Source organism: Giraffa tippelskirchi, chromosome 5 (genome assembly GCF_054371585.1).
Source record: "Giraffa tippelskirchi isolate mGirTip1 chromosome 5, T2T-mGirTip1v1.2.pri, whole genome shotgun sequence".
Classification (NCBI taxonomy): domain Eukaryota; kingdom Metazoa; phylum Chordata; class Mammalia; order Artiodactyla; family Giraffidae; genus Giraffa; species Giraffa tippelskirchi.
The window spans coordinates 29924224-29948431 of record NC_137279.1 but is presented as its reverse complement, the minus strand read 5'-3'; the positions used below and the strand labels follow the sequence as shown (position 1 = coordinate 29948431).

The 24208-nt window shown below is 63.7% G+C and overlaps 1 protein-coding gene across 6 annotated transcripts in view; it reads left to right on the top strand.

The window, feature by feature from the left end:
• Positions 1–24208, top strand: part of MEGF6 (multiple EGF like domains 6) — a 100913-nt gene that overhangs the window by 73496 nt on the left and 3209 nt on the right. For 2 of the 6 annotated variants that reach the window (XM_081493099.1, XM_081493102.1), the window contains 32 exons: positions 1414–1539; positions 2463–2585; positions 4128–4250; positions 4579–4716; positions 5627–5746; positions 6097–6219; positions 6750–6920; positions 7255–7386; positions 8108–8236; positions 10452–10580; positions 11249–11383; positions 11546–11680; positions 14482–14607; positions 15117–15248; positions 15342–15470; positions 15562–15693; positions 16209–16337; positions 16436–16564; positions 16740–16868; positions 17262–17390; positions 17644–17772; positions 17970–18098; positions 18217–18345; positions 18488–18619; positions 18727–18855; positions 19392–19520; positions 20575–20703; positions 20945–21073; positions 21300–21428; positions 21516–21644; positions 22259–22387; positions 23924–23971. In XM_081493099.1, coding sequence (XP_081349225.1) covers positions 1414–1539; positions 2463–2585; positions 4128–4250; positions 4579–4716; positions 5627–5746; positions 6097–6219; positions 6750–6920; positions 7255–7386; positions 8108–8236; positions 10452–10580; positions 11249–11383; positions 11546–11680; positions 14482–14607; positions 15117–15248; positions 15342–15470; positions 15562–15693; positions 16209–16337; positions 16436–16564; positions 16740–16868; positions 17262–17390; positions 17644–17772; positions 17970–18098; positions 18217–18345; positions 18488–18619; positions 18727–18855; positions 19392–19520; positions 20575–20703; positions 20945–21073; positions 21300–21428; positions 21516–21644; positions 22259–22387; positions 23924–23971 — 4089 coding nt within the window. The remainder of the gene's footprint in view (positions 1–1413; positions 1540–2462; positions 2586–4127; positions 4251–4578; positions 4717–5626; positions 5747–6096; positions 6220–6749; positions 6921–7254; positions 7387–8107; positions 8237–10451; positions 10581–11248; positions 11384–11545; positions 11681–14481; positions 14608–15116; positions 15249–15341; positions 15471–15561; positions 15694–16208; positions 16338–16435; positions 16565–16739; positions 16869–17261; positions 17391–17643; positions 17773–17969; positions 18099–18216; positions 18346–18487; positions 18620–18726; positions 18856–19391; positions 19521–20574; positions 20704–20944; positions 21074–21299; positions 21429–21515; positions 21645–22258; positions 22388–23923; positions 23972–24208) is intronic. The other 4 variants (XM_081493101.1, XM_081493100.1, XM_081493104.1 and 1 more) reach the window with 4 other exon arrangements.

The window sequence follows — 24208 nt, the reverse complement described above, 5'->3', positions numbered from 1 at the left end:
CCAGGAGACAGCCTGCACAGCCACCCCGGGTGTTCCCCCCCACCCCACAAGCAGGGCTGGCTTGACCCCGACGGGGGGACCCTCAGCTCCAGTTCCTCCCCCACACGCTCCTCGTGGGGCACCAGCAGGATGGCGAGTGCTGTGTTTTGGCTTTTGGGGAGCATACTTGCTTTGAAAGAAGCCTTGCTCTTGGCAGACAGTGTGGGCCTGGCCACTCTGAGCCCTGAGACTGTTCGCTTGCTCTGTGTGTGGACGCGGCTGCTCCTGGCTCCGCGGGCCTCAGTGGTGGGGTGGGCTGCTCCTGGCCCCCAGACCCACTGACAGTCAATGGCCTCTCCAAACTCGGGCCCTGAGGCCCCCCTGAAGTCTGTGATAACAGCACAGGTGGCATCTGGGGGTGAATCCCTGCCCCCCAGCGGTCTCAGTGTTTAGTACCAGCACTCCGGCTTGCTCTGGTCCAGCCCCGCTGGGCAGTAATCTGTGCCTTCCTGCGGTGCATTCTTGAAGCTTCACTGCAGAGCTGGGGACCTGTCCCTCCCTAACCACAAGGCCACTACCAGTGACTTGGTGGAGCTACCAGAGGCTAGGTGTCCTCCCTGGGTGCCCAGCCTCACCCAGTGCCCCCTTCCTGGGCACAGCCTCAGCCCATCCACCCAGGACATAGGCACCCACTTGGCTAGCCTGACCCGCAAGAGCCTTGCTCTATGTGGGAACACCTGGACCCTTGGCATTCTAGGACTGGGATGGGGGTCCCAGGCTCTGGCCTCATCAAGTGCTGTCCCCACAGCTGCTGAGAGGAGTGGGGACTGGGTGAGGTCAGGTGTGTGTGGGGCCCCACCTGGGGTGTGCAGGTGCTGTAGTGGTCCGACAGGAGCTGGTGGCTAGGCCAGCAGGTCATGGTGGCTGTCCATGGAGGCCCACACCTGCCCCTCTGCCCTGGCCTGATGACCAACAGTGGAGTGTCTTGGTCTTCCCCAGCCCCTGCTGGCCTCCTTTCTGCTCCTCTAGGGAGCCTCCCAGCCTGCTGGACTCTGAGTCCCAGATGCCCTGACCCTCAGCAGGGCCTGGTGTTTTGTGTTCTGTGCCCGGGGTAGGGGGGGCCTGGGCTTCCATTGGGGTGCTCTGCAGTGCCTCCCTACACCCAGTCCTGGGGCAGGCTGGGCCAGAGGATGCGGATTTGGACCATGGCCTTGTGTGTCCCGTGTGTGGACCGAGAAGCAAAGTCAGGCCTGCGACCTGGACAGGAGCTGTGTTGCCCTCTCAAAGCCCCTGCTTCTGGGACGCAGACAGGAAGGAGGGAGGGGCTTGGAGGTGCCAGAAGCTTCCTACAGGAGGTGCTCCAAGCCTGCCTGGGGTGGGGCCTTTCAGCCGGGCTGTCCTCCTGGGATGACCTGACTCCTCTCGGGTCCCCAGCCATCAACTCCTGCACTGTGGGCAATGGTGGCTGCCAGCACAACTGCGTCCAGCTCACAGTGACCCAGCACCACTGTCAATGCCGGCCCGAGTTCCAGCTCCAGGAGGATGGCAGGCGCTGTGTCCGTGAGTGTCCCGGGGGTGGAGGCAGGGGACCGGAGCTGGGCCTTCCACTGGGACCCCCTGCCTGTTCTCCACGCTCCCTCAGACCTGCCTGGGAATCCCGCAGCCCAGGTCCCTCTCTGCTTGGCCACTGGTGCTGCAGGAGGGTCTGAGGGATCTGGTCCATGTCATCGCCCTTGGCTGACCTGTAATCACACAGGGGGCTCCTTGGCTGCGGAGAGTGATGGGGAATCATACAGCCCGCCTGGGCCCTGGGGAGGAAGCCCGTCAGGCTGTGCTCTGGGATCTCACATCTTTAGGGACAGGAAGCTCAGGATGGGGGTACTGGGATGAAGAGGAAGGGCATCCTGTGTTGTCTCAGTTCTGAGGCCTTCCCTGGGCTTGGCATGGGCATGCAGGCCCCAGCCCTGGCCCTTGGGCAGAGGAGACTGGCCAGGCTCTGTCTGGCTCCTTGCCCTGGAGTCCCAGGGCTGTGGTCATGGAAGGAGGGCTCTGCTGATGGAGAAGGTGGAGCAGGCCCAGGAGACCCCTGAGAAGTGGGAATGGGTGGGCGCAGGGCTGGTGCTGAGGGAGTCCCTCCCACCCTGCCTGGCCTTCCAGGTCCCGGGGGGTCAGGAGTGAGTGTGGGCTAGCAGTGGGGCAGGGTGGCACGAGTTCATGAGGCTGGGGCTCTGACAAGAAGAGGGGTGGGAGAGCTGGCCATGCACCCGCTGCCTGACCAGGGCAGGCTTGGCCGGTGCCCTCTGTCTTCTCTAGAGTCGTCTAGGAGTGCCTGGGGCTCCCCTGACCCCTAGTCTGTCAGGACAGAGCAGGAGGGGTGAGAGCTCCAGGTGGGGGCTCACCAGAGGCCTTGGTGTGGGGACCCGAAACCTGCCGGGCCCTCCACCTCTGCCCTTTGCCCCCATTCCTCTTGGCCATGACTGCAGGGAGAAACCCGTGCATGGACAGGAATGGCGGCTGCATGCACAGGTGCCGGGTGCTCCGGGGCCTTGCCCACTGCGAGTGCCATGCGGGCTACCAGCTGGCAGCAGACCGCAAGGCCTGCGAAGGTAAGACACCCTCCCTGTGCTAGGGCCAGTCCAGGTCAGCCGTGCCGGGGTCACCTCTCCACATCCCCCTTCAGGCGCCTGTGTGTGGGGGGCCAGTTCCCATGTCATCACCCTCAGCTGACCTGGGATGATGCAGGGTCATCTCTAGGGCTGGGACTGGGGATGGGGGGCAGGGTGGAGGATGGGAGATGGAAAGGAGGGGCGGGAGCTCAAGGAACTGCTCCCAAAGAGAGTCTCATGTCCAGGAAGACAGTTCTCAGGGTGCCTTGTTAGTTTTAAATATCTCTCTTAGGTGTTAGCTAAGTGGTACCTGCTTGTTAGGGCTTCCCTGGTGGCTCAGTGGTAAAGAACCCACCTGCCAAGCAGGAGATGCAGGTTTGATCTCTGGGTTGGGATGGAGAAGGAAATTACAATCCACTCCGGTATTCTTGCCTGGAGAATCCCATGGACAGAGGAGCCTGGAAGGCTACAGTCCATGGGGTTGCAAGAGTCAGACATAACTTAGTGACTAAACAACAACCTGCTTGTTAGAGAAAGGGTCATCACTATGACCCGAGTGACATCCCCGAACCAGTTTCCAGGTTGTCTCTAGGCTTGTTGGTTAATGGGTGCATATAACATCACCCCAGAACGTGGGCACAGCTTTCCAGAATGTGCTCTGATCTATGGCTGCATGGGCATCCGCTATGCAGTGTTAGTTACCCCATCTCAGGACTCGGGTGTCCCTGCTCCTCCCTGTTACATGTGGTTCTGGATGAGCAGCCTAGGGGAGGGGTCTGTGCCTGTCCCCCTGACTCTCAGGGTGAGTCTCTAAAGTGATGCGGTGGCTCCAGGGCACGCAATGGTCATTTTCCGAGGCGTCCTGCCTGATGGCCATCAGAGAGACAGATCTGTGGATGTAGAAGCTTGTTGTTTCACGTCACTATCGGGAAAGTGTTCTAGGTATCACTGCCAATGTGATGGGCATGTCCTGGCGTTCTGGATGCAGTGGCTTCAGAGAACCCAGTGGGAAATGAGGCTGAGGGTCAGCTTCATTCCAGGGACTCTCAGGCAGTGGGACTGAGGCAGTCGTCGGGGACACTAGGGTTCAGATCCCCAGGCCAGTGCCACACAGCCACAGGGAGGAAGCTGCAGCTTGACCCTGGATGACAGAGTGCACTTTCTCCTGCTGGACCCCGGAGGCCGATGGCGAAAGGCCACTTCTGTGCCCCGCCTGGATGGGGGGAGGCTTAGCAAGAGCGGACGTACACAGCTGCTCAGGGACCATGGGCTCAGAGAGGCGGAGCAGCACCCACTGCTGCTGGTGGGGCCTGAACCCAGACTTCCAGCCGTGCCCTCCTTGCCCTGGGATGGAGCACAGCTCTGTACCTGGAGTGTGTTGGTGAAAGCAAAGATGCTCAGAGGGAAGCAGGAGAGGGCACTGGGGCCCTCTCCTGGCACAGAGTGCCTGGGCCCTGACCCCTTGGTGGAGACCACCCCTGGGGGCTGAGCCTCCCAGGCCAATGGCCCAGAACGCCCCTCACCCCCAATCTCTCCCATCAGATGTGGATGAGTGTGCCACGGGCCTGGCCCAGTGTGCCCACGGCTGCCTCAACACACACGGCTCCTTCAAGTGTGTGTGCAATGCGGGCTACGAGCTGGGCGCTGATGGCCGGCAGTGCTACCGTGAGTGGACAGTGGGCAACAGCACCACCGGGCGTGGAGATGCCACATGGCTCCCCAACCCCCCACAACTGTCGGCTTGCTTTGGCTGAGGGGCAGAACTTCCTTGTCAGTCAAAGGCAGCATTGGGCCTGGGGGCTGACTGTGGGTCCTGGGAGGTTGGGGGAGGACAGAGGGACCCCAGGAGGACAGGGTTCCAGGGTCCACCAGGCCCAGGAGCTCCGTGCAGCCTGTTTCCCAGCAGACTGGCAGCAGCTAGGGCGGGAGGACCACGCCGGCTCGGGGTGTCACCCCAGCCCTGGTCCCACGTCCCTGACGGGTCTGGCCGCAGGGATCGAGATGGAGATCGTGAACAGCTGTGAGGTGGACAACGGCGGCTGCTCCCACGGCTGCAGCCACAGCAGTGCGGGCCCTGTCTGCACCTGCCCCCCTGGCTACGAGCTGGATGAGGACCAGAGGACGTGTATTGGTGCGAGCCGCCTCCTTCCCGACTGCCATCCCCCAAGCCAGAGGCTCGCTGTTGCCCTGGGGCAGTGGCCGTGTTTGATGCCGTGAATGGGAACCTCCCTCCTGTTGCCCCCAGTCCTGTTCCCTCGGCCCTGGGCAGGGGTGGGGGTGATACGAGGGGGCCTGGCGAGAGTCAGCTTCACGACCCCGCCAAGCGCGCACCACCCCATGTCCACCTGCAGCTCTGCTCAGCTGCTGGGTCAGCACCCACGTACTGTAGCACGTGAGCATCCCGTGTGCATCAGTGGGGACTCCCTGGCACCCGCCAGTCCCCACCCTCCTCCCACAGCAGGCGGGGTGGCCCTGGGCCGTGACCTGGGTCCTGGTGTGTCTGTGTGTGCAGGGCCAGGGAGGCACCTGGGTGCCTGCGTGATTGTGGGCGAGTAGTTGTGCACAGGTGTGCATGTGGGTGTGTGCAGGTAGTTGTGCGCAGGTGTGCATATGGTTGTGTGCAAGTAGTTGTGTGCACATGTGCATGTGGTTGTGTGCAGGTGTGCACATGGCTGTATGCAGGTAGTTGTGCACAGGTGTGCGTGTGGTTGTGTGCAAGTAGTTGTGCATAGGTGTGCATGTGGTTGTGTGCAGGTGTGCATGTGGCTGTATGCAGGTAGTTGTGCATAGGTGTGCATGTGGTTGTGTGCAGGTGTGCATGTGGCTGTATGCAGGTAGTTGTGCACAGGTGTGCATGTGGTTGTGTGCAGGTAGTTGTGCGTGGGTGTGCATATGGTTGTGTGCAAGTATGCACATGGTGTGTAGGTGTGTTTGTGAGGTGTTCATGTGGCTGTGTGCAGGTGTGTGCACACTACCGTGCTGTGGAAAACGTGCACGTGGGTGGCACTGGTGCCAGCTGGGTTGTGGTGTGTGCCCTGCAGATGTCGACGACTGTGCCGCCTCCCCCTGCTGCCAGCAGGTTTGCACCAACAGCCCTGGCGGCTACGAGTGCAGCTGCTATGCCGGCTACCGGCTCAGTGCGGATGGCTGTGGGTGTGAGGGTGAGTGGGTGGGCGGCTGGGGTGGCTGGGGAGAGACTGTCCTAAGGATGACACAGGGTGGGCTTTGGCCCCCACCCGGCACTCTGTCTCTGGGTGTTGGTTTAGGTCCTGCCGTCTGCAGGCCTATGGAGGCCTGCCTGTTCCCTCCCCTGTGTGGTCACTGTCTTTCTCTCTCGGCACCCCCAACTGCCCCCAGCCTGGCCTTTCTCGAGCAGGAGGCCAGGAAAATGGCTGTGGTGTGGATGTCACCCAGCAGGCCCTCATCCCATGGGCAGGGGTGGGGCGGAAGGACTGCCCCGAGGCCTCGACCCCTGGAGGACGGGCACCAGTGGCCCTGGGTTTGCCCGCAGACGTGGACGAGTGCGCCTCCGGCCGCGGCGGCTGCGAGCATCGCTGTGCCAACCTGGCCGGCTCCTTCCAGTGCTCCTGCGAGGCCGGCTACCAGCTGGATGAGGACCGTAGGGGTTGCTCCTGTGAGTCTCCGCCTGGCCCCATGGGACCCCGTGTTCCTGCAGCACCGGGGCCCCACTCCCTGCTTCCCAGCTGGATGGACCTCACCTCAGCCCAGCCTCCCACTGTGGGATGGGCTGGGGGGTGGTGGGTGGGATGGGCTGGACAGACAGGGGCCCCCGGGCAAGGTTACTCAGGAGTCCCATGGGTCCAGCTTCAGCCCTTCCCAGACGAGAGGAGGGACATCATTCAGGGACTGAGGACCGCATCCAGAGCAGAGGGCTCTCCTCTCCTCATGCCCTCTCTATGCTCAGGGTCCCTCGGGCTAGTGTGGGAGCTGGGACAGCTGGGGTGGACGTGGCAAGAGTCAGGTCCTCAGGGCCTGGAGCCTCCTCTGTCCTGAAAAATAGGCTCACTGCTGGTGACCAGGGTGAGGAGGGGCACAGTGAGGTCTGTAGGTAGGGGTCCTGGGGTGGCACCGAGGGGCAGGGGAGTCAATCCTGAGGAGGACAGGTGGGTGGCAGGTGCTCAGGGGCCTTCGTGCTCCGCCCAGCCCTGGAGCTGCCCGAGCTGGTCCTGGACGGCCACCTGTCTCTCGGGCGGCCCCCCCTGCACGTCGCAGTGCTCCAGGATGAGCTGCCCCACCTCTTCCAAGACGACTACGTTGGGGCTGAGGAGGAAGAGGCCGAGGCACGGGGTGAACACACGCTGCAGGAAAAGTTTGGTGAGAGGTGGGCCCGTCCCTGGGCTTCTGTGCCAGCACCCCCTGGGCCCAGCTGCTGCCCAGCCTATAGTCTTGGGCATGAAGAAGTCTCCTTGTGAGTGCCTTATTTGACCAAGGCTCAGAGAGGCCAAGAGACTTGCTCAGTCTGCCCATTGTGTCTGGGGCTGAGCCTGCCTGCCCACTTAGGGCCCTTTCTGGCCCCTGTGTGGCTCCCTAGTCTCTGTTCACCCACGTGAGGCCTGCATGGCCCGAGGATGCCCTTTGTCCCCTTCTCGGGGGGGGGTCCAGGGCCGGGGGCCAGGCTTTGAGGCCCCTCTCTTGATCCGTCTCCCAGTCTGCCTGGATGACACCTTTGGCCCAGACTGCAGCTTGACCTGCGACGACTGCAGGAATGGGGGAACCTGCCTCCCCAGCCTGGATGGCTGTGACTGCCCCGACGGCTGGACCGGGGTCGTCTGCAACGAGAGTGAGGCTGCTGTGGGGGCAGGGCCGGGTAGGGGACGGGGCCCAGGAGCCCCAAGTCCTGCACGGCACGGACAGTCCACTCCTCCTACCGTCCTGGGCAGGGGCTTCCGGGTCCTTCCATTCACTCATTCCATCAGGGTCTCCCGGCTGCCTGCTCCACTCCAGGTTCTCTTCTAGGTGCTGTGAGATCCTGGGGGGGTCACAGAGCCTGGTGTCTGCCCCTCACAGATGTCACGGTCGACGAGGGTCCAGCCATAAGCAAGCCAACAGCTAACTGAGACATAAAGGGGTCTGATGAAGAGCAGTGGGTGGGCGGGCCAGTCATGCTAGAGTCTCCGGGGGGACAGGTGACTTCCCCAGGCCACCCAGCAAGTGAACAGCTGAAGCATATTTGAACACTGCTCTCTCCCACCCTTTGTCCAGGGCGTGTCCACTCCCTGCCCAGCAACCCCCTAAGCTCAGAGGCCATAGTGACTGAAAGTGCTGGTTGAGAAGGTGGACCTGTTGGAGTTCAGAGGGAGAGGATGCAGGATTGATGAGTGATGTCTGCCGTGCGTGTAGGCGGGGTCCCAGGGCACAAGTGCCGTCGGGTGCTGCTCTGGGAAGTCACTTCTGAACTGGAAGCTTGACCCCCAGGAGGGTGTCTGTGTCTCTGGAGGGGCTTCTGGGCGCAGAGTCCTTCTGCAGGCCAATGACCCTGAGCTCCTCTGTCCCCGCTGCAGCTTGTCCTCTGGACACCTTCGGGAAGAACTGCAGCTTCTCCTGCAGCTGTCAGAATGGCGGGACCTGTGACCCTGTGACGGGGGCCTGCCGCTGCCCCCCGGGGGTCAGCGGAGCCCACTGTGAGGACGGTGGGTACAGCCCCTCCTGGCCTCTGAGCTCATCCTTGGGGTGGAGGTGAGGGGCAAGCACCACCTCTTGGCTCCTAGTCCCCTTTCTTCTGCAGGAGTGGGGAAAGTGACGATATGGCACAGAGGAAGCCCCTGAGTGCAAGAAGCACTGAGTTGTTATCTTTGGCTATTCTCACAGGGCCTGGCTGTCGCAGGTGGTGAGGACTTGTGGGAAGAATAGCACTTTTGTAACTGGTTCCCCTGAGAAGTAGTGAGCTCCCTGTTCCTGGAAGCATTCAAGGAGAGCTACATGATGACTGGGTGGGATTTGCAGAAGGGAGCACGCCTGGGCTGTGGTTTCATGGCATGACGCTAACATCCTTTCTAACTCTGAAGTTGCAACATTTTTGGAGGAACTGGAGTCCACAGAAGTTTCCCAGGTGCCTGATGCTTCATTTTAAAGTCTTCAGACCTTTACATTTCTGCTTCTTTTGCTGGCAAGTATAGCTAGTGTATCAAGGATGTCCTGTCTTAGCAGCGATGGCAACAATTGGTGGACTGTTCCCAGTGCCTAGGTGGCCTGTGTGGGCTGGCAGGGCAGGTCTTTCTGCTTCCTCCCTCTGGTCACCTTCTCAGCTCAGTCAGCATCCCTGTGTTTCTCTTCCTGCTATCTGTCATCCCTACTCTGAACGAGAGCTGAAAGCACGCTGCCTGTTGGAAGCTGTATGTATGTTGTTGTTGTTCAATTGCTAAGTTGTGTCCGACTTGTGACCCTGTGGACTGCAGCACACTAGGCTCCTCTGTCCTTCACTATCTCCCAGAGTCTGCTCATACTCATGTCCATTGAGTCGGTGATGCCATCCAACCATCTCATCCTCTGCACCCCCTTCTCCTCCTGCCCTCAATCTTGCTGATCATCAGAGTCTTTTCCAGTGAGTTGGCTCTTTGCATCAGGTGACCAAAGTATTGGAGCTTCAGCTTCAGCATCAGTCCTTCCAATGAATATTCAGGGTTGATTTCCTTTAGGATTGACTAGTTTGATCTCCTTGCTGTCCAAGGGACTCTCAAGAGTCTTCTCCAACTCCACAGTTTGAAAGCATCAATTCTTTAGTGTTCAACCTTCTTTATGGTCCAAATCTCACATCCATACATGACTACTGGAAAAACCATAGCTTTGACTATACAGACCTTTGTCAGCAAAGTGATGTCTCTGCTTTTTAATATGCGCATCTAGGTTGGTCATACCTTTCCTTCCAAGGAGCAAGCATCTTTTAAATTCATGTGTATGTGATGGGTCCTAAACGGACCCATGGGACTCCTGGCAGATAAAGGGCCTGCATCTCAGTGCTTCCCCTGGTGACGTGGTGTGGCTTCCCAGAGACTAGGTCTCGTTCGGGGTCCTGTGGGTAAAGTGCACCTGTGCAGGTGAGCTGGAGAAGGTTCGTCCCAGCTCTCAGGGGCCCCTCTACGAGTTTCCTAGATTCCAGGTGCCCTGAGCTCATGACTGTCCCTCTAGCCTCGGCCTCCGTCTCCCTGTGGCCTCCTCTTTTTGTGTCCAGCCTCCCTCTCCTTTCCCTTCTAAGGACACTTGTTGGGTTAGGCTTGCGGGGACAGTTCAGGATGGTCCCGCCTGGAGGTCCTGATGGTCAGGATGTGGACATTCCTTGGGGTTACCATGCAGCTCCCTGAAGCCCTTCAGTAGGCGGGTCAGGGGCAGAGCTGAGTCAGAGCGAAGCATTCGGGTAGGAGGGCCACAACCTGCCCTGGCCCTGGGCCTGTGAACTTGGGCCGGTGTCCTTCCCTCTGTGAGGTCCAGAGGTCAGGCTCGATGGCCACTGAGGGACAGGCATCAGGATGCTGTTGGTGCTGGTCAGATGGAGAGAGTGCACTCTCGGTGTCACTCTTGCGTGTGGTGAAGATGAGATGGCCTCCAGTCTGGCCACCGTCCAGGACCACAGACCCTGGGGGCACAGGCCTGCAGGGGCAGATGGCCACATTCAAGGGGCTCACCTCATCCTGCCCTGCCCCCGGATGCGCTCGCCAGCCCCCGGGGACCCTCTCTGTCTGGGGTACAGGGTCCTTAGGCTGCTGGTGGCCCTGAAGCCCTATGGCTGTACCCTGGTGGCCCAGGCCTCTCCAGGCTCCTGTATTGGGTGCTAATGCCTCCCCGCCAAAGCATCTCCTTGGATGGGAGGCCATGTCTGGGTGGGCAGTCAAGAGACCTCCCTTTCCCCAGGCTGCCCCAAAGGCTTCTATGGCAAGCACTGCCGTAAGAAGTGCCACTGTGCCAACCGGGGCCGCTGCCACCGCCTCTATGGGGCCTGCCTCTGCGACCCGGGGCTCTATGGCCGCTTCTGCCACCTGGGTGAGTCCCACTGACCGCTGGGTCTGGGGGGGGCCACAGAGTGGGCTGAGTTCTTCCTGCCTAGGTCCAGCTTGTGTTCAACCATCAGTCTTCACAGATGAGGACACGGGGCCTCAGCGAGGTCCCCAGCTGGGATGAGGGGCCTGTGGACTCAAAGTCCTTTGGACTGTGCTGGCTGCCAGGGGATCCGGGTGGGCGGCCCCCGCCCCCATCAGGCTGGTGGGTGGCCTGCAGGCCTGGGCAGGGGCAGGCCCCCACCCTCGGAAGCTCCGGGGCACAGAGCTTGTCTTAGCTTTTGGAGTTTCCTGGGAGCAAGTCCTGAGCCCCCAATGGGGTCGCCCCCCTTCCCTGGGTCCGCACACGCCCAGGACGATGGAGGGAGAGGTGGTGGGCTGCTGGAGAAAAGCTACCAGGTCTCACCCCAGCAGCTCTTGTAAGAGGATTATTCAGAGGGAGGCAATGAGGGTCCCAGGCATTCCCTGTCTGGGAAGTGCCTCTCTGAAAGCCTGCTTCTCGTCTACAAAGTGGGCGCAGTGTGCCTGGTGCTCTGGGCACCAGCAACTCTGTGTGGGGTCCCAGATATGACTCAGTGGACAGGGCTGGAGATCTGGGCTAGGGTGGGCGCTGGCAGTGGGCAGGCCCCCCTCACAGTGAGTTCTGGGGTGTAGCCTGCCCGCCGTGGGCCTTTGGGCCAGGCTGCTCGGAGGAGTGCAAGTGTGAGCAGCAGAACACGCGCACGTGCGATAAGAGGGATGGCAGCTGTGCCTGCAAGGCGGGCTTCGGGGGCGAGCGGTGCCAGGACAGTGAGTACAGGGCCGGGGGGAGGAGGAGGGCCCCAGGGGAGGGGGACAGGCCTCAGGGGAGTCGGGCAGGCCCCAGGGGAGAGAGCACAGGCCCCAGGGGAGGGGTAACAGGCCTCAGGGCCCATGGAACCTTGCAGACACCTCTCCCTTCTCCCCCCGCAGAGTGCCAGCCAGGCTTCTTCGGGCCAGGGTGCCGGCAGGCGTGCACCTGCCCCCCGGGCGTGGCCTGCGACCCTGTCAGCGGCGAGTGTGGGAAGCAGTGTCCCGCTGGCTACCACGGGGAGGACTGCGGCCAAGGTGAGTGGCCCCAGTGCCCAGGTAGGGTGCAGGCCATCTGGCCGTGCAGGGCGCCAGAAGTGCTGGAGCTGGGTACCCGGTCAGCCCTGAAGCGTGGCTCTGGCAGCACCTTGACTGCCATGTCCCCACCCTGGTCATGCAGTGGTGACTCACCCACAGGTCTGCCTGTCCCTGTGCACCCAAGAGGGCGGGAGCGCGTGTGTGTGTGCACACGCGTGTGCACTTTGTGTATGTGTGTGCGTGCACGTGTGCAGGGTGGCCTGGAAGGGTTGGTACCGCTCCCAGGTCATCCCCTCCCTTCCTTGCTTGTTCACTCCTTCCATCATGGGACAGACTGGGCGCACTTTGTGTTGGAAGCCGGCTGGGGGCTCCTCCCTGGTGGATCTGAGCAGGCAGGACAGAGGCAGTTGCTCCCAGGGGTGGTGTCTCGAGAGGCCTGGGCTGGAGGTGCCAGCGTGGGTTGTGGGTGATGACTGTAGGCCCTCTGCATGGATGCTAAGGCTGGGACAGTGTGAATGGGTGCCAAGCAGGGAGAGGCTGGAGGCGGGGGGTCCTCATTTATATGGGGGAGCCCTTGCTGTGAGCATCAGCACTGCCGTGGCTGCCAATGGAGTGTGGGCAGGTCAGGACCTCGCTTGGCGCAGGGCACACTGTCCTCACCCGTCATCCAGGGCAGGTGGGGGTGGAGAGGGGGCCTGCAGTGGGACTGGTGTGACTCCCACCAGGGGCAGCAGTCCGAGTCCCCCTCAGGGACAAGGAGGGCCTGGGGGCCACTGCCCACCCCGAGCCGAGGGGTCAGTCTCCCCCTACACCCAGGCCCGGACCCTCCCTCTCAGTGGTGGTCCTGGAGACCCCCGGGATGATCTGGGCTCTTAGATTCCCTTGGTGCAGGAGGGGTGCATGTAGGGCTCAGAACCCAGCTTGGAAACCAAGTATCCCCCCTGCCTGCAACCTACACTCTGGGGGGCTCTGTAGTCTCGAGGGCATTCAACAGACAGGCATGTCATCCCATCCGTGAACCAGCGTGGGAGCTGGTGGACCTCGCCTACTTGGTGTGGGCTCAGGCTCCGTGACTCCCCTTACTTCTTTCTGCGTCCTCCCCTTCCTCCACTCCTGCCCACAGCTGCTGTCCAGCACTGCCCTCCCAGGCGGCCTGAGTGCTGAGACTTGAGCGGCCTTCCCCCTCACCCTTCCCTGCTGGTCTTTTTTGTCTTCCTTTCCCTTTTTTCTTCAAAAGTATCCAAGGCCCCAGGGATGGGCAGCGGGACATGACACACATATCTTTACAGCAGTGATGAGCTCCCCGCTGTTGTCAGGTCTGGAAAGCATCAGTGCCCCAAACATGTGTCTGCCCGTGGCGGGACAGCTCCATGTGCCCTGCTGGGCCTCCCTGCCCCGGTCCACGCTGCCTGGGTGCCTGCATGTGCACCCAGCATGTGTGCCGCCGGCGGTCCTGTGGGCGAGCAGGTGCCCGTAGGTGTGGGCCCTCAGGGCAAGGGTTCAAGGGGCGTATCCTTTGTCCAGAGCCCATCCCGGGGCCGGGGAGATCCCAAGCCTGGGATCCCACGCCATTCCTCCTGACATCTCCCCCTACCTAGTCAGGGCACGTCGTTAATTCTCAGTCCCGCTGAGTGTTGTGGTGGGAGAGGGAGGTTGTCTGATTCTTTGGTGTGGAACGTGGCCCCCAGCCTGCCCACTCCAGGTGCCCGGCTGGCCTTCCAGGGCCCGGAACTTTCCTTACAGCAGCATCACAGTGGCCACATGGTGCTGGAGCCAGCAGGGCCTTCTCACTATCCAGGTTACCACCCTAGTCAAGCAGGTGTAGTGGGGACAGGGGACCCTGCCAGGCCACTGGAGCCGCCACTGCAGCCCACATGGGTAGGGTGAGGCTCTGTGATCACTGTGTTCTTTTCTGAAGCCCTGCTTTGGGCCCAGAGCCACTGGCCCCTCCTTCCCAGGCTTCTCTCACTCCTGAACACACGGTGACCACGTGGGGTCCCCAGGGTGGACCACAGTGGAAGGAAGGGAGGCAGAGCGGGCCTGCCACTGCTCTCCAGGGTCCTGGCTCACCCCCCGTAGGCCCTGCCGTCTGCGGCCTCCAGGCTGCCCCTCACTACCACTCCCCTACGTGGGCCTTTCCCTGCCCCATGTCCCCATCTCCTGTCCACTCCTGTGACTGTCCTCATCACCCTGGGGACCCAGGCTGTGTCCAGCAACCCTGCGAGGCAGGTGAGGGGGGCAGGTGCTGGGGACAGGTGGGGGTGCAAGTGAGGGGACAGGTGGGGGTGCAGGTGAGGGGGCATGTGCAGGGGGCAGGTGTCATTGGCAGGTGCCAGGAGGGAAGGTGGGGAGGGCAGGTGAGGGGGCAGGTGCAGGGGGGAGGTGTGGGGGGCAGGTGTGGGGGACAGGTGCCAGGGGGGAAGGTGGGGAGGGCAGGTGCAGGGGGTGGTAGGTGGGGGCCAGATGAAGGGGCAGCAGGTGAGTGGGGCAGGTGGAGGGGCAGGTGAGGAGGGAAGATGTGGGGGGCAGATGAGGGGGGACAGGTTTCAGGGAGGCAGGTGGGGGGGCAGGTGAGGGTGTGGCAGGTGCCAAGGGTGGCAGGTGGGGGAGAGGTGAAGGGGGACAGGTGCAGGGGGCAGGTGCTGGGGGAACGGGTGGGGGTGATAGGTGCCAGAGGGGCAGGTGAGTGGGGACAGGTTCCGAGGAGGCAGGTTGGGGGGCAGGTGCAGGGTGGGGTGGAGGTCAGAGGAGGAGGGCCACTCTGCGTGGGGGCCCTGAGGCTCTCCATTCCCCGCCCCTAGAGTGCCCAGCGGGGACGTTCGGCCAGAACTGCTCAGACTCCTGCTCCTGTAGGGGCGCCCCCTGCGACCGGGTCACAGGGCAGTGTCTGTGCCCACCAGGGAGGACCGGGGACGACTGTGGGGCAGGTGAGTGGCAGCAGTGGCCCAGGGTCCCCTCAGCTCCCTGTGCTGCACAATGCCTGGCCACGTTTGCAGACCCCAGGCCCATCCACAGCAGCTATGAGAGCTCATACCACCAGCCTTGGGTCTGGACGTGGGCATTTGTGGCTGCCCCGTGGCTGAGCCTGCAGAGGGGACACTGGGAACTGTCAGACACGGAGACAGTTTGGCCAGCGGCCCCCCGCCCTCCCCAGCCTGTGGTGGGTCCTCTAAGCTCCTGTTCACTGCATGTGGGTCTCCCAGTTCTTCTGGGGGCCCCCCTTTTGCTTGTTGAGTGTCCTGGGGCAGGGGGTCTCCCCCTGGGGTGAGTGCCCTGAAGTCTACAGCCTGTGAGTGGACTGGGGGTTCCCGTGACCTGCCCCCCTCCCTCCTCTGGGATAGCTCAGTTGGGAAGAGAAATCCCTGCTCCCCAACAGGCCCAGCAAGGCCTGGGGAGACTGACTACCTCTGTGTGTGTGTGTGGGGGCGGATGCTAGATTGTCCTGAAGGCCGCTGGGGACTTGGCTGCCAGGAGATCTGCCCGCCGTGTGAGCACGCTGCCACCTGTGTGCCGGAGACTGGAGCCTGCCTGTGCCGCCCCGGCTTCACAGGCAGCCGCTGCCAGGACTGTGAGTGCCCGCTGCCCCCACCTCAGCCCTGCCTGCAATCCTAGCCAGCCCCATTTCTGGCCCCAGCTATGCTCAGCCTGTCTCCTCCCGCAGCCTGCCCCGCCGGCTGGTTTGGGCCTGGCTGCCAAACACGGTGCTCCTGTGCCAACGATGGCATCTGCCACCCGGTGACCGGCCGGTGCAGCTGCGCCCCTGGGTGGACCGGCCTCAGCTGCCAGAGAGGTAGGCGGCCTCGTGTCCAGGTATCCCTCCTTGCCCCGATCCGGCCATGGTCACCTGTGCAGGGTGACCAGCCTCTGTTGCTCTGTTGCAGCCTGTGACAGCGGCCACTGGGGACCCGACTGCAGCTATGCCTGCAACTGCAGCACAGGCCACGGGGGCTGTGACGCCGTCAGCGGCCTATGTGTGTGTGAAGCAGGCTATGTGGGCGCGCGTTGCGAGCAGCGTGAGTCCTGGCCTGGCCTGCACACGCATGTGCACGTGCATGTTCATGTGCACACACACGTACACACACGCTCACACGCACACATACATACACACACGTACGTGTGTCAGGGTTGCCCAGCCCTGCCCCCTGTCCCCAGACAAGCAGGGAGTCTCCTCGTCTAAGCCTACCCCCAACCTCCCCCATATGCTCCTTCAACCCGCCACCCTCCTGCCTGCCTGGGCTCAAGAGAAGGCCCACGTGGAGCAAAGGCAGTGAGAGATGGGGTCAGTTGCACACCAGGGGGCACCTGCCACCTGTGGGAGGGGAGGAAAGTATCTGCTTAGGACCGAGGGCAAGTGTTGACCCCCACCCTGGCCGGGCTGGTGGGTCTGGGTGAGCTGGGGGCTTGGTTCCTAGCTGGGAGGTATGCAGAGCCTTGGGTAAGGGAGGGGCTTCTCCTGCCCCACGGCCCAGGCCCTGGACAGGACTGGGGCAGGCTCACTGTACCCCCAGCTGAGAGTCCGGTGTCTCAGGGTGTCCCCAGGGCTACTTCGGGCCGGGCTGTGGGCGGCGGTGCCAGTGTGAGCACGGGGCCACCTGTGACCATGTCAGCGGGGCCTGCACCTGCCCTGCCGGCTGGAGGGGCACCTTCTGTGAGCGAGGTGAGCCAGAGTGTGGGCTGGAGGGGTGTGGGAGGGTTGGCCGGCATGTGGGCGGGTCTCATGACCCTGGCGGTCTCCCGTCACCGCCCCGCCCGCAGCCTGCCCGGCCGGCTTCTTTGGAGTGGACTGCGGCCGCGCCTGTGACTGCAGTGCTGGAGTCCCGTGTGACCCCGTGAGCGGCTTCTGCCTCTGTCCTGCTGGCCGCCAGGGCCCCCGCTGTGCCCAGAGTGCGTGAGGCCCCCATCCGCCCTGGGCGCTGCCCATTAGGGTTAGGGTCCGTCCTTGTGTGTGGCCACCCAGGTCAGAAGGAGGGGCGCTAGACCTCAGCAGTCTGGGACCATCCACTGCAGCCCTTCCTAGGGTCCGTCCCCCTCCGGCCCCTGACCCCTCTCTCTCCTGCAGCCTGCCCAGCCCACACATTCGGCCACAACTGCAGCCAGGCCTGCTCCTGCTTTAACGGGGCCTCCTGTGACCCTGTCCACGGGCAGTGCCGCTGTGGCCCTGGCTGGACGGGGCCCACCTGCCTGCAGGGTAAGCCCTGATCAAGAGTCTGGGGCCAGCTGTCGTGCTTGTCCCTCCCTGAGCCGTGCAGGGTGACATGGGTGGGACTTGAGGGGGATCTAAACCTCTCTGGGCAGGGAGGGTTGGAGTCCATCTCCCCTCTATGGGGCACCTGAGGAGGGAGGAAGACCTTAGGACTCCTAAGGGACCACACCCTTCAGCCCTGAGCCCTTAGAGACTGGGCCGGTGGGCCCGGGTAGCCCTGGGGCAGCTTGTGTTAGAGGCATCCTCAGTTCCTGCCCCTAAAGTTCGGTGCTGGGCTTTGGGATGGGCCTGCAGGTCCAGTGGGCTGGCCCTCTGGGGGTTCAGGCCTCTGGCCTGGCTGGCAGGAAAACCACAAGTTGCTTCTCTCTCTGGCCTCAGCCTGCCCGGAGGGCCTCTATGGTGAGGACTGTCAGCACTCCTGCCTGTGCCGGAATGGGGGCACCTGTGACCCGGTCTCAGGTCACTGCACCTGCCCAGAGGGCTGGGCCGGCCTGGCCTGTGAGAAGGGTGAGTGTCGGGCCAGTGGAGGAGGGACCCTGGGGGTCTGGGGGGACCCAAGGCCACTGCCCTAGTCCCCTCCCTCTGTGGTCCAAGAAGGCTGCCTGGTGTTGAGGGGCAGGGCCCTGGGTGTGGCCTGTGGTGTCACCACCCCCGGGTGCCTATCCGTCCTAAGGACCCGGGATCCGAGGCTCTGGGTGCAGGAAGCATGGGCAGGGCAGGTGTCCTGGGACCCCAGGCATCACCCACTCTGTCTCTGCAGAGTGCCTCCCGGGGGTCTTTGAAGCTGGCTGCCCGCACAGCTGTGGGTGCCTCAACGGCGGCCTCTGTGACCCGCACACTGGCCACTGCCTCTGCCCAGCCGGCTGGACTGGGGACAAGTGCCAGAGCCGTGAGTGGGCGGCTCGGGGACCCATGGGGGAGGCTAGGAGGCCCCTCAGGAGGGTGGCCTCCATCATGCCAGAGTGTAGGGCCTCAGCAGGGTGGGCAGTGGGTAGAAGGGGGCAGGGCTGCGGTCTGAGCTCCCCGGGCCTCTGTCCAGGCAGCCATCCCGAGCCGGACTCAGCCTGCCCGCCCCTTTCCCCACAGCCTGTCCTGAGGGCGCCTTTGGGATCCACTGTGAGGAGCGCTGTGCCTGCCGGTGGGGGGCTGCCTGCCACCCCGTCACTGGGGCCTGCCTCTGCCCCCCGGGGTGGAGGGGCTTGCGGTGTGAGAACGGTGAGCCCCCAGCTCTGCTGGCGCCCAGGGTGGGGGCGGGGCCTTCACACGGTGACCCCTCGGGCTCCCGCCCGCCACCCCAGGGCTCCCCACCACCTCTGCCCATGCCTCCCCACAGCCTGCCCACCTGGCTGGTTTGGAGAGGCCTGTGCCCAGCGCTGCCAGTGCCCCCCGGGCGCCGCCTGCCACCACGTCACCGGGGAGTGTCACTGTCCCCCAGGCTTCACGGGTCCCAGCTGTGAGCAAGGTGGGTGCCTGACATGGGTAGGCCTGGGGACAGTTCAGGTCACATGCACTCCTATGCTGGGCCCCAGAGCTCTGCCCCGGAGAGGGGGCCTGGGATGAGGGAGGGTGCCTTCTCCAGGACTGACCCCTGCCGCCTCCCCCAGCCTGCCCACCTGGCACCTTTGGGGAGCGCTGTGGGCAGCAGTGCCACTGCCCTGGAGAGAACCAGGCCTGCCACCCCGCCTCGGGGGCCTGCGTGTGTGCCCCCGGCTACCACGGCGCTGGCTGCCAGCAACGTGAGTGCTGCCCCAGCTGCCCGATGGGCCCGCAGGAGTGATGGTGGGGAAGGGGAAGGGGCTTTGGGAGGCCCCCCGCCCCTGGCAGCTGGCCCCTTCCCCTGCAGGGTGCCCACCCGGGCGGTTCGGGCCAGGCTGTGAGCTGCTGTGTGGGTGTCTCAACGGGGGCTCCTGTAATGCGGCCACCGGGGCCTGCCACTGCCCAGCCGGGTTCCTTGGGACTGACTGTGGCCTTGGTGAGTGGCTGGGGTGTCTTCTCCCTGCCCCTCAACGGGCAGGGCCCCACCAGCCGGCTTGCAGGGCAGACAGCCACTAGCTGTGCCACTCCTTGGGTCCCTCGCTTGGAGGCCTCAGACCAGGCTAAACTGGGGGTATCGGTATGGCCAAACCGTCTCCTCGGCCTGCTCCGCCTGGCCATGTGCTGTGCCCCTGACCCAGGCTGTGTCCACCAGGAGCCTTGTAGAGGCTAGCCGGCATCCTGCCGAGAGAAGGGCCTCTCCCTGAGTCACGTGGGGACTTTCCGACCGTCTGGGGCTGGGGCACCGTGAGTCACTCACTGTAGCGTGGGCCCGGCTCCCGGCAGAGCCGGCGGCCAAGGGAGACACCAGGGCAGGCGGTGGGGCTCAGCGGCAGGCGTCCCCGCCCTGTCTGGGTAGACGCCGGAGTCTCCCCACCCAGCCTGCCCTGGCCCGGTCCCGTCCCATCTGGGTTGACATGGCAGAGGCAGGGGGATCCAGCCAGGAGTGGCCACCCTCCCCTTTCCTCCTGGCAGCCTGTCCACACGGCCACTTTGGCCCCGGCTGTGCCCACGTGTGTGGGTGTGGGCCCGGGGCGGCCTGTGACCCCGTGACCGGCAGCTGCTCCTGCCCGCCTGGGAGGACCGGCGTCCACTGCGAGCATGGTGAGAGCCCACTTGCCCACTGCCTCGGGCACTTCGCACACGACACTACGTCAGCCACGGGGGGCGTTGGTGATAGAGTGAAACCGTGGGATCACGGGAGAGCTGGGTCCCTTCTGTTAATCCCTGAGGTGCCCTGAGGAAATAAGTGAGGGCTTGCTCATGTTGACCACAGTGCCCACTCAGGGTCATCTGACAGCACCCCATAGCTTGCCTTGACCCGTGACCCCAGGACTCAGGCCATCAGTCGACCTCTCCAGTTCCCTGGGGCCAGTGGGGGATGAACAACTTTTGTCCCAGAGCCAGCCCCCACCCCCCCAGCAGGAGGGGTCAGGCAGCTGCTCCGTCTTGAGGATGGAGCCAGCCTCTTGGCTAATGTCCTCCTGGAACAGAGTCCTGCTGGCCCTTCCTCCTGGGCCCAGCAGCTGGGAGCCCACAGAGTGGGAGGCCCAGAGCACAGGTGATGGTGGGGCACTGGAGTGGCCCCTGGGACCATCGTGGGGTTTGTGCTCACGATGGTAAGCAGGTCCTCAGGCCGTGCCCACACTGCTTGGTCTGACCCCACACCCTGGTATGTCTGAGCCCTCTGCCCCCTCTGGTCCTCTTCAAGGGGCCGGCCACACTCCCCCAAGTCCTGAGTCCTGACTCCAGCCAGGCCACTCCTCACCTCCAGGGGAGAATGGCAGCTAGGGGTCAGAGTCTGAAACCACCACCTGGAGTGTGGGGTTGCCCAGCCTCCTCCAAACCTGGAGGGTACCTCTTCCTCTAGGAAGACTTCCCTGACTCCCTCCCACCTGCTGGGCAGGCACTCCCATCCCCTGGAGGGCCCTGGTCCCTTTCCTCCTGTGTTACTCTCAGCACCGGCTCAGTTCTGGCCTCTGAGGAGGATGGATGAACTGGCAGGATGTAATTGGTGCTGCTTCCTGGCACGTGTGTGCCTGGAATAGGGGGGGGCGGGCAGGAAGTGTTTGTTGAATGACTGTCAGACCATGTAGGAGTGTCCTGGAGCGTGTCTGGCTCTGGACCAGAGCTCTGAGCAGGCCTGCTTTGACCCTAGGCTGCCCACAGAATCGATTTGGTGTGAACTGCGAACATGCGTGCTCCTGCAGGAACGGGGGCCTGTGTGATGCCACCAACGGCAGCTGCTCCTGTGGCCTGGGCTGGACGGGGCTACACTGCGAGCTGGGTGAGTCTGAGCCAGCCTGGGGGCTGCGTCGTGTGTGAGCTGGAGGGTTGCCGCCCATAGTGGGTGAGGCCATGCCCGGTGTGGCAGAGGGGTGGATGGGGGAGGAGGGCCATAGCTTAGGGGCAATCGTAAGGAGGCACCAAGCTGCCAGAGGGCCGGGCGAGGCTCCCAGGGTCACCTGGATGAGGCTAGTGCCCCTACTGTCCTGCGGCAGGAGGCTGACCCCCCGGCCCCTCCCCAGCCTGCCCCGCTGGGCGCTACGGTGCCACCTGCAGCCTTGAGTGCTCCTGCCGCAACCACGGCGCCTGTGAGCCCACGTCGGGGGCCTGCCGCTGCGGCCCCGGCTTCTACGGCCAGGCCTGCGAGCACTGTGAGTCGTGGGGTTGGGCCACCGCCCCCCAGGTGCACACCCCTCCATTTTCCACGCCACTCCTTGTGGCGGCCCAATGCGATGAAGCCTGACCCAGCTTCGAGGCAGAGGGCCACAAGAGGCAGGCGCTGGGCCTGGGCGGGAGGAAGGGGGTGCCAGCCCCGACCCCGTCCTTTGCTCTCTCTGGGCAAACTGAGTCAGGGGCTCCGACCCGGGTCTCCCTCAGCCTGTCCCCCCGGCTTCCATGGGGCTGGCTGCCAGCAGACGTGCCAGTGTCAGCACGGCGCCCCCTGCGACCCCATCAGCGGCCAGTGCCTCTGCCCTGCCGGCCTCCACGGCCAGTTCTGTGAGAGAGGTGAGTGTCCGTGCCCCCAGCTGCTCCCACCCGGCCCCCTAGCCCTGGGCTTGGGACAGAGGATGCTGAGCCCAGTGCCCCCTCCAGGGTGTGAGCCAGGCTCGTTCGGAGAGGGCTGCGGCCAGCAGTGTGACTGCAAGCTTGGGGTGCCCTGTGACCCTGTCACCGGCCAATGCCTTTGTCCCCCGGGGCGCACGGGGGCCTCCTGTGACCTGGGTGAGTCAGGGGTACCGCTCGGTGGGGGCAGGGTGTGGGTCTCTGTTGGTGGAATCGACTGTGTTTCTGGAGCCCACCTGTGTCAATTCCTGGCCTGGGCACTGCGTCCTCCTACCTGGTCCCTCTGCTGGTGCAGCAGCTCTCAGGGGGCCCAGCACCAGGGTTCCTGCTTGGAGTTGTCGAGGCCCGTCCTGCCTTACTAAGGCTTCCACTCGAATCCCCGGGGGGCCTCTCCCTGGGGTTGGGGGGCCTTGGTCCTGGGGAGGGGCCCCTGGTGGGGTGGGAAGGAAACCTCCCAGATGGGCCAGCCAGCCTGTGCGGGTTCCGTGTCTCCTCCTCATGGCTCTTGGCCGTCTTGCCCCTAGGGAGCCACCCTGACCACCAGCTCCCCTTCACTGGCCTGGGGGCTGGTGGGAACATGGGGAAGAGATCCTGGGCCAGTGCCCGGCGCCCAGCACTTTCCCGTGTGAGAGCTCACACAGGACAAAACTAAGGCTCGAGGTCTTTGCTCCTGCATGCCCCCTGGAGGTGTCCTGAGGCCTGTGGTCCCAGCCCCGGGTGGACCGGAGTGGCACTCAGGCCTGTCCCTCCCACCACCCCCACTCCACCCACAGGCTGCAGGAGGGGCTTCTTCGGGCCAGGCTGTGTCCTGCGCTGCTCCTGCGGGGGCGGGGCCGACTGCGACCCTGTCAGTGGGCAGTGCTTCTGCGCGGATGGCTACACAGGGCCCACGTGCCGGCAGGGTGAGTCGGGCTCCCGGGGGCTAGGGCTAGCGGGGGACAGGGTGCTGGTGGGGTTGGGCGAGCGGCATGAATGTCACCATCTGAGCGCGATGCCCATGGTATCTGCCTGGCCTCTGCTGGACAAAGTGTGGACCTTCCAGCCCCTGGACCGTGGGTGGGACTCAGCGTACAGCCAACCCGAGAGTGGCAGGCGTGGGCTCAAACTGCAGAGGGTGGAGACCCCGTGGGCAGGGCTGGGTGATCCAGTGTGTGTGGGCACTGACACAGCCCACCACCCCTTCCTCACCCTGCGTGTGTGAACCAGGGCATGACGGTGTACCTACCCAAGGGTGCTTGTGTGCAGTTAGCACAGGTGTGTGCTCCAGTCTTCCCCGCTGGCGTTAGTGGTAAAGAACCCATCTGCCAACGCAGGAGACGTAAAAGAAGAGGGTTCAGTCCCTGGATTGGGAAGATCCCCTGGAGGAGGGCCTGGCAACACACTCTAGTATTCTTGCCTGGAGAATCCCATGGACAGAGGAGCCTGGCGAGCTGAAGTCTGTGGGGTCGCAAAGAGTCAGACACGATTTAGTGATTGAGCACACAGCACGTGCTCCTGTCTGCACGCTAGCACCTGTGTCTCCCAGCATGTGTTTGTGTGTGTGTGTGCGCTTCTGTGCACAAGGGCACTTCACTGCTTGCCCGTGCTCAAGTGTATACGTGTGCCTGTGCACACCCATGGGCAGGCTCGGGGGTGGTGATGGCACTGTGGCCCCTCAGCCCCCCGAAGCACTGGGGGAGCCTGCTTTCTGCAGGCAGAGCTTGGGGTGCCCCTGCCCCTCTGGCCATCTGTGTCCCTCTGGTGTGCCCTGGTCACCTCGCCCAGGCCCAGCCTGTTCCTGGGAAGCATTGTGTCTGCCAGGGGAGACCAGAGTCCAGCTTGGGGCCTATGCCCGGCAGGCCTTGAGATGGGGTGATGGGGGGAGCCAGGGTGAAAGTAGATTCCAGACTGGGATCCTTGACCTGAGGACCCCAGACATGGTCTTGATATTGTGATTGCATCTTGTTGAGCCTCTCCAAGGCAGCCCTGGACCCTAAGCGCCTTTAGGGGAGGGTTCCCACCTCCGGAAGAGGAGGGAATTAAGCAGGTGAAGGCAGAAACTGGGGGGCTGGTGCTGGGACGAACGATGCCCACAGCAGCACCTGGTGGTCAGGTTTGGTACTACACCAGAGGTGTTCTAGGTGGCCTTGACAGTTACCCTGGGGTGGGCATAGGGGGGTCGTCAGGAACTGGGGGTACCCCTGCCTGAGCCCTGCTGGGAAGGAAGACAGGCAGAGCCTCACTGCTTCTGCCCTGGAGTGGACCCCACAGGGCCTGTAGTGAAGCCCCTCTTCATCCAGTCCGAAGTCCTGGCTCCCCACCCTGTGCATTGGCAGGGAGACGCTGTGCAGGGAGGCAGTGACGCTGTGCAGGGAGGGAGTGGGGGTCCCTGCAGCCTTGCTGCCCCGTGACTGCTGCCCACCCAAGGGAGGGGCACCAGCGTGTCTGTCTGCCTGCAGGTGGACCCTCCCAGCTCCCCAAGAGCCTGTCTCCAGCCCTGGGCCCAGGTAGGTGGGTCGGGGGTATCCCCATGTTGCCAGGAGGGTGGCACTTGGTGGCGTCACAGCCCCTTACCTGCAGACTAAGGCCAGAGGAGGGAGGGGGATCCAGCTCTTGCATGTAATCCGGGCCCCCAGGGTGGCGGGCATTCTAAAACCTGGACCTCAGAGATGAGTCAAGGCTGGAGCTAGGACAGGAGGGGCGGCAGGAAGCCTGAGCCCAGGACTCAAAAGCCTTGGAGAGTT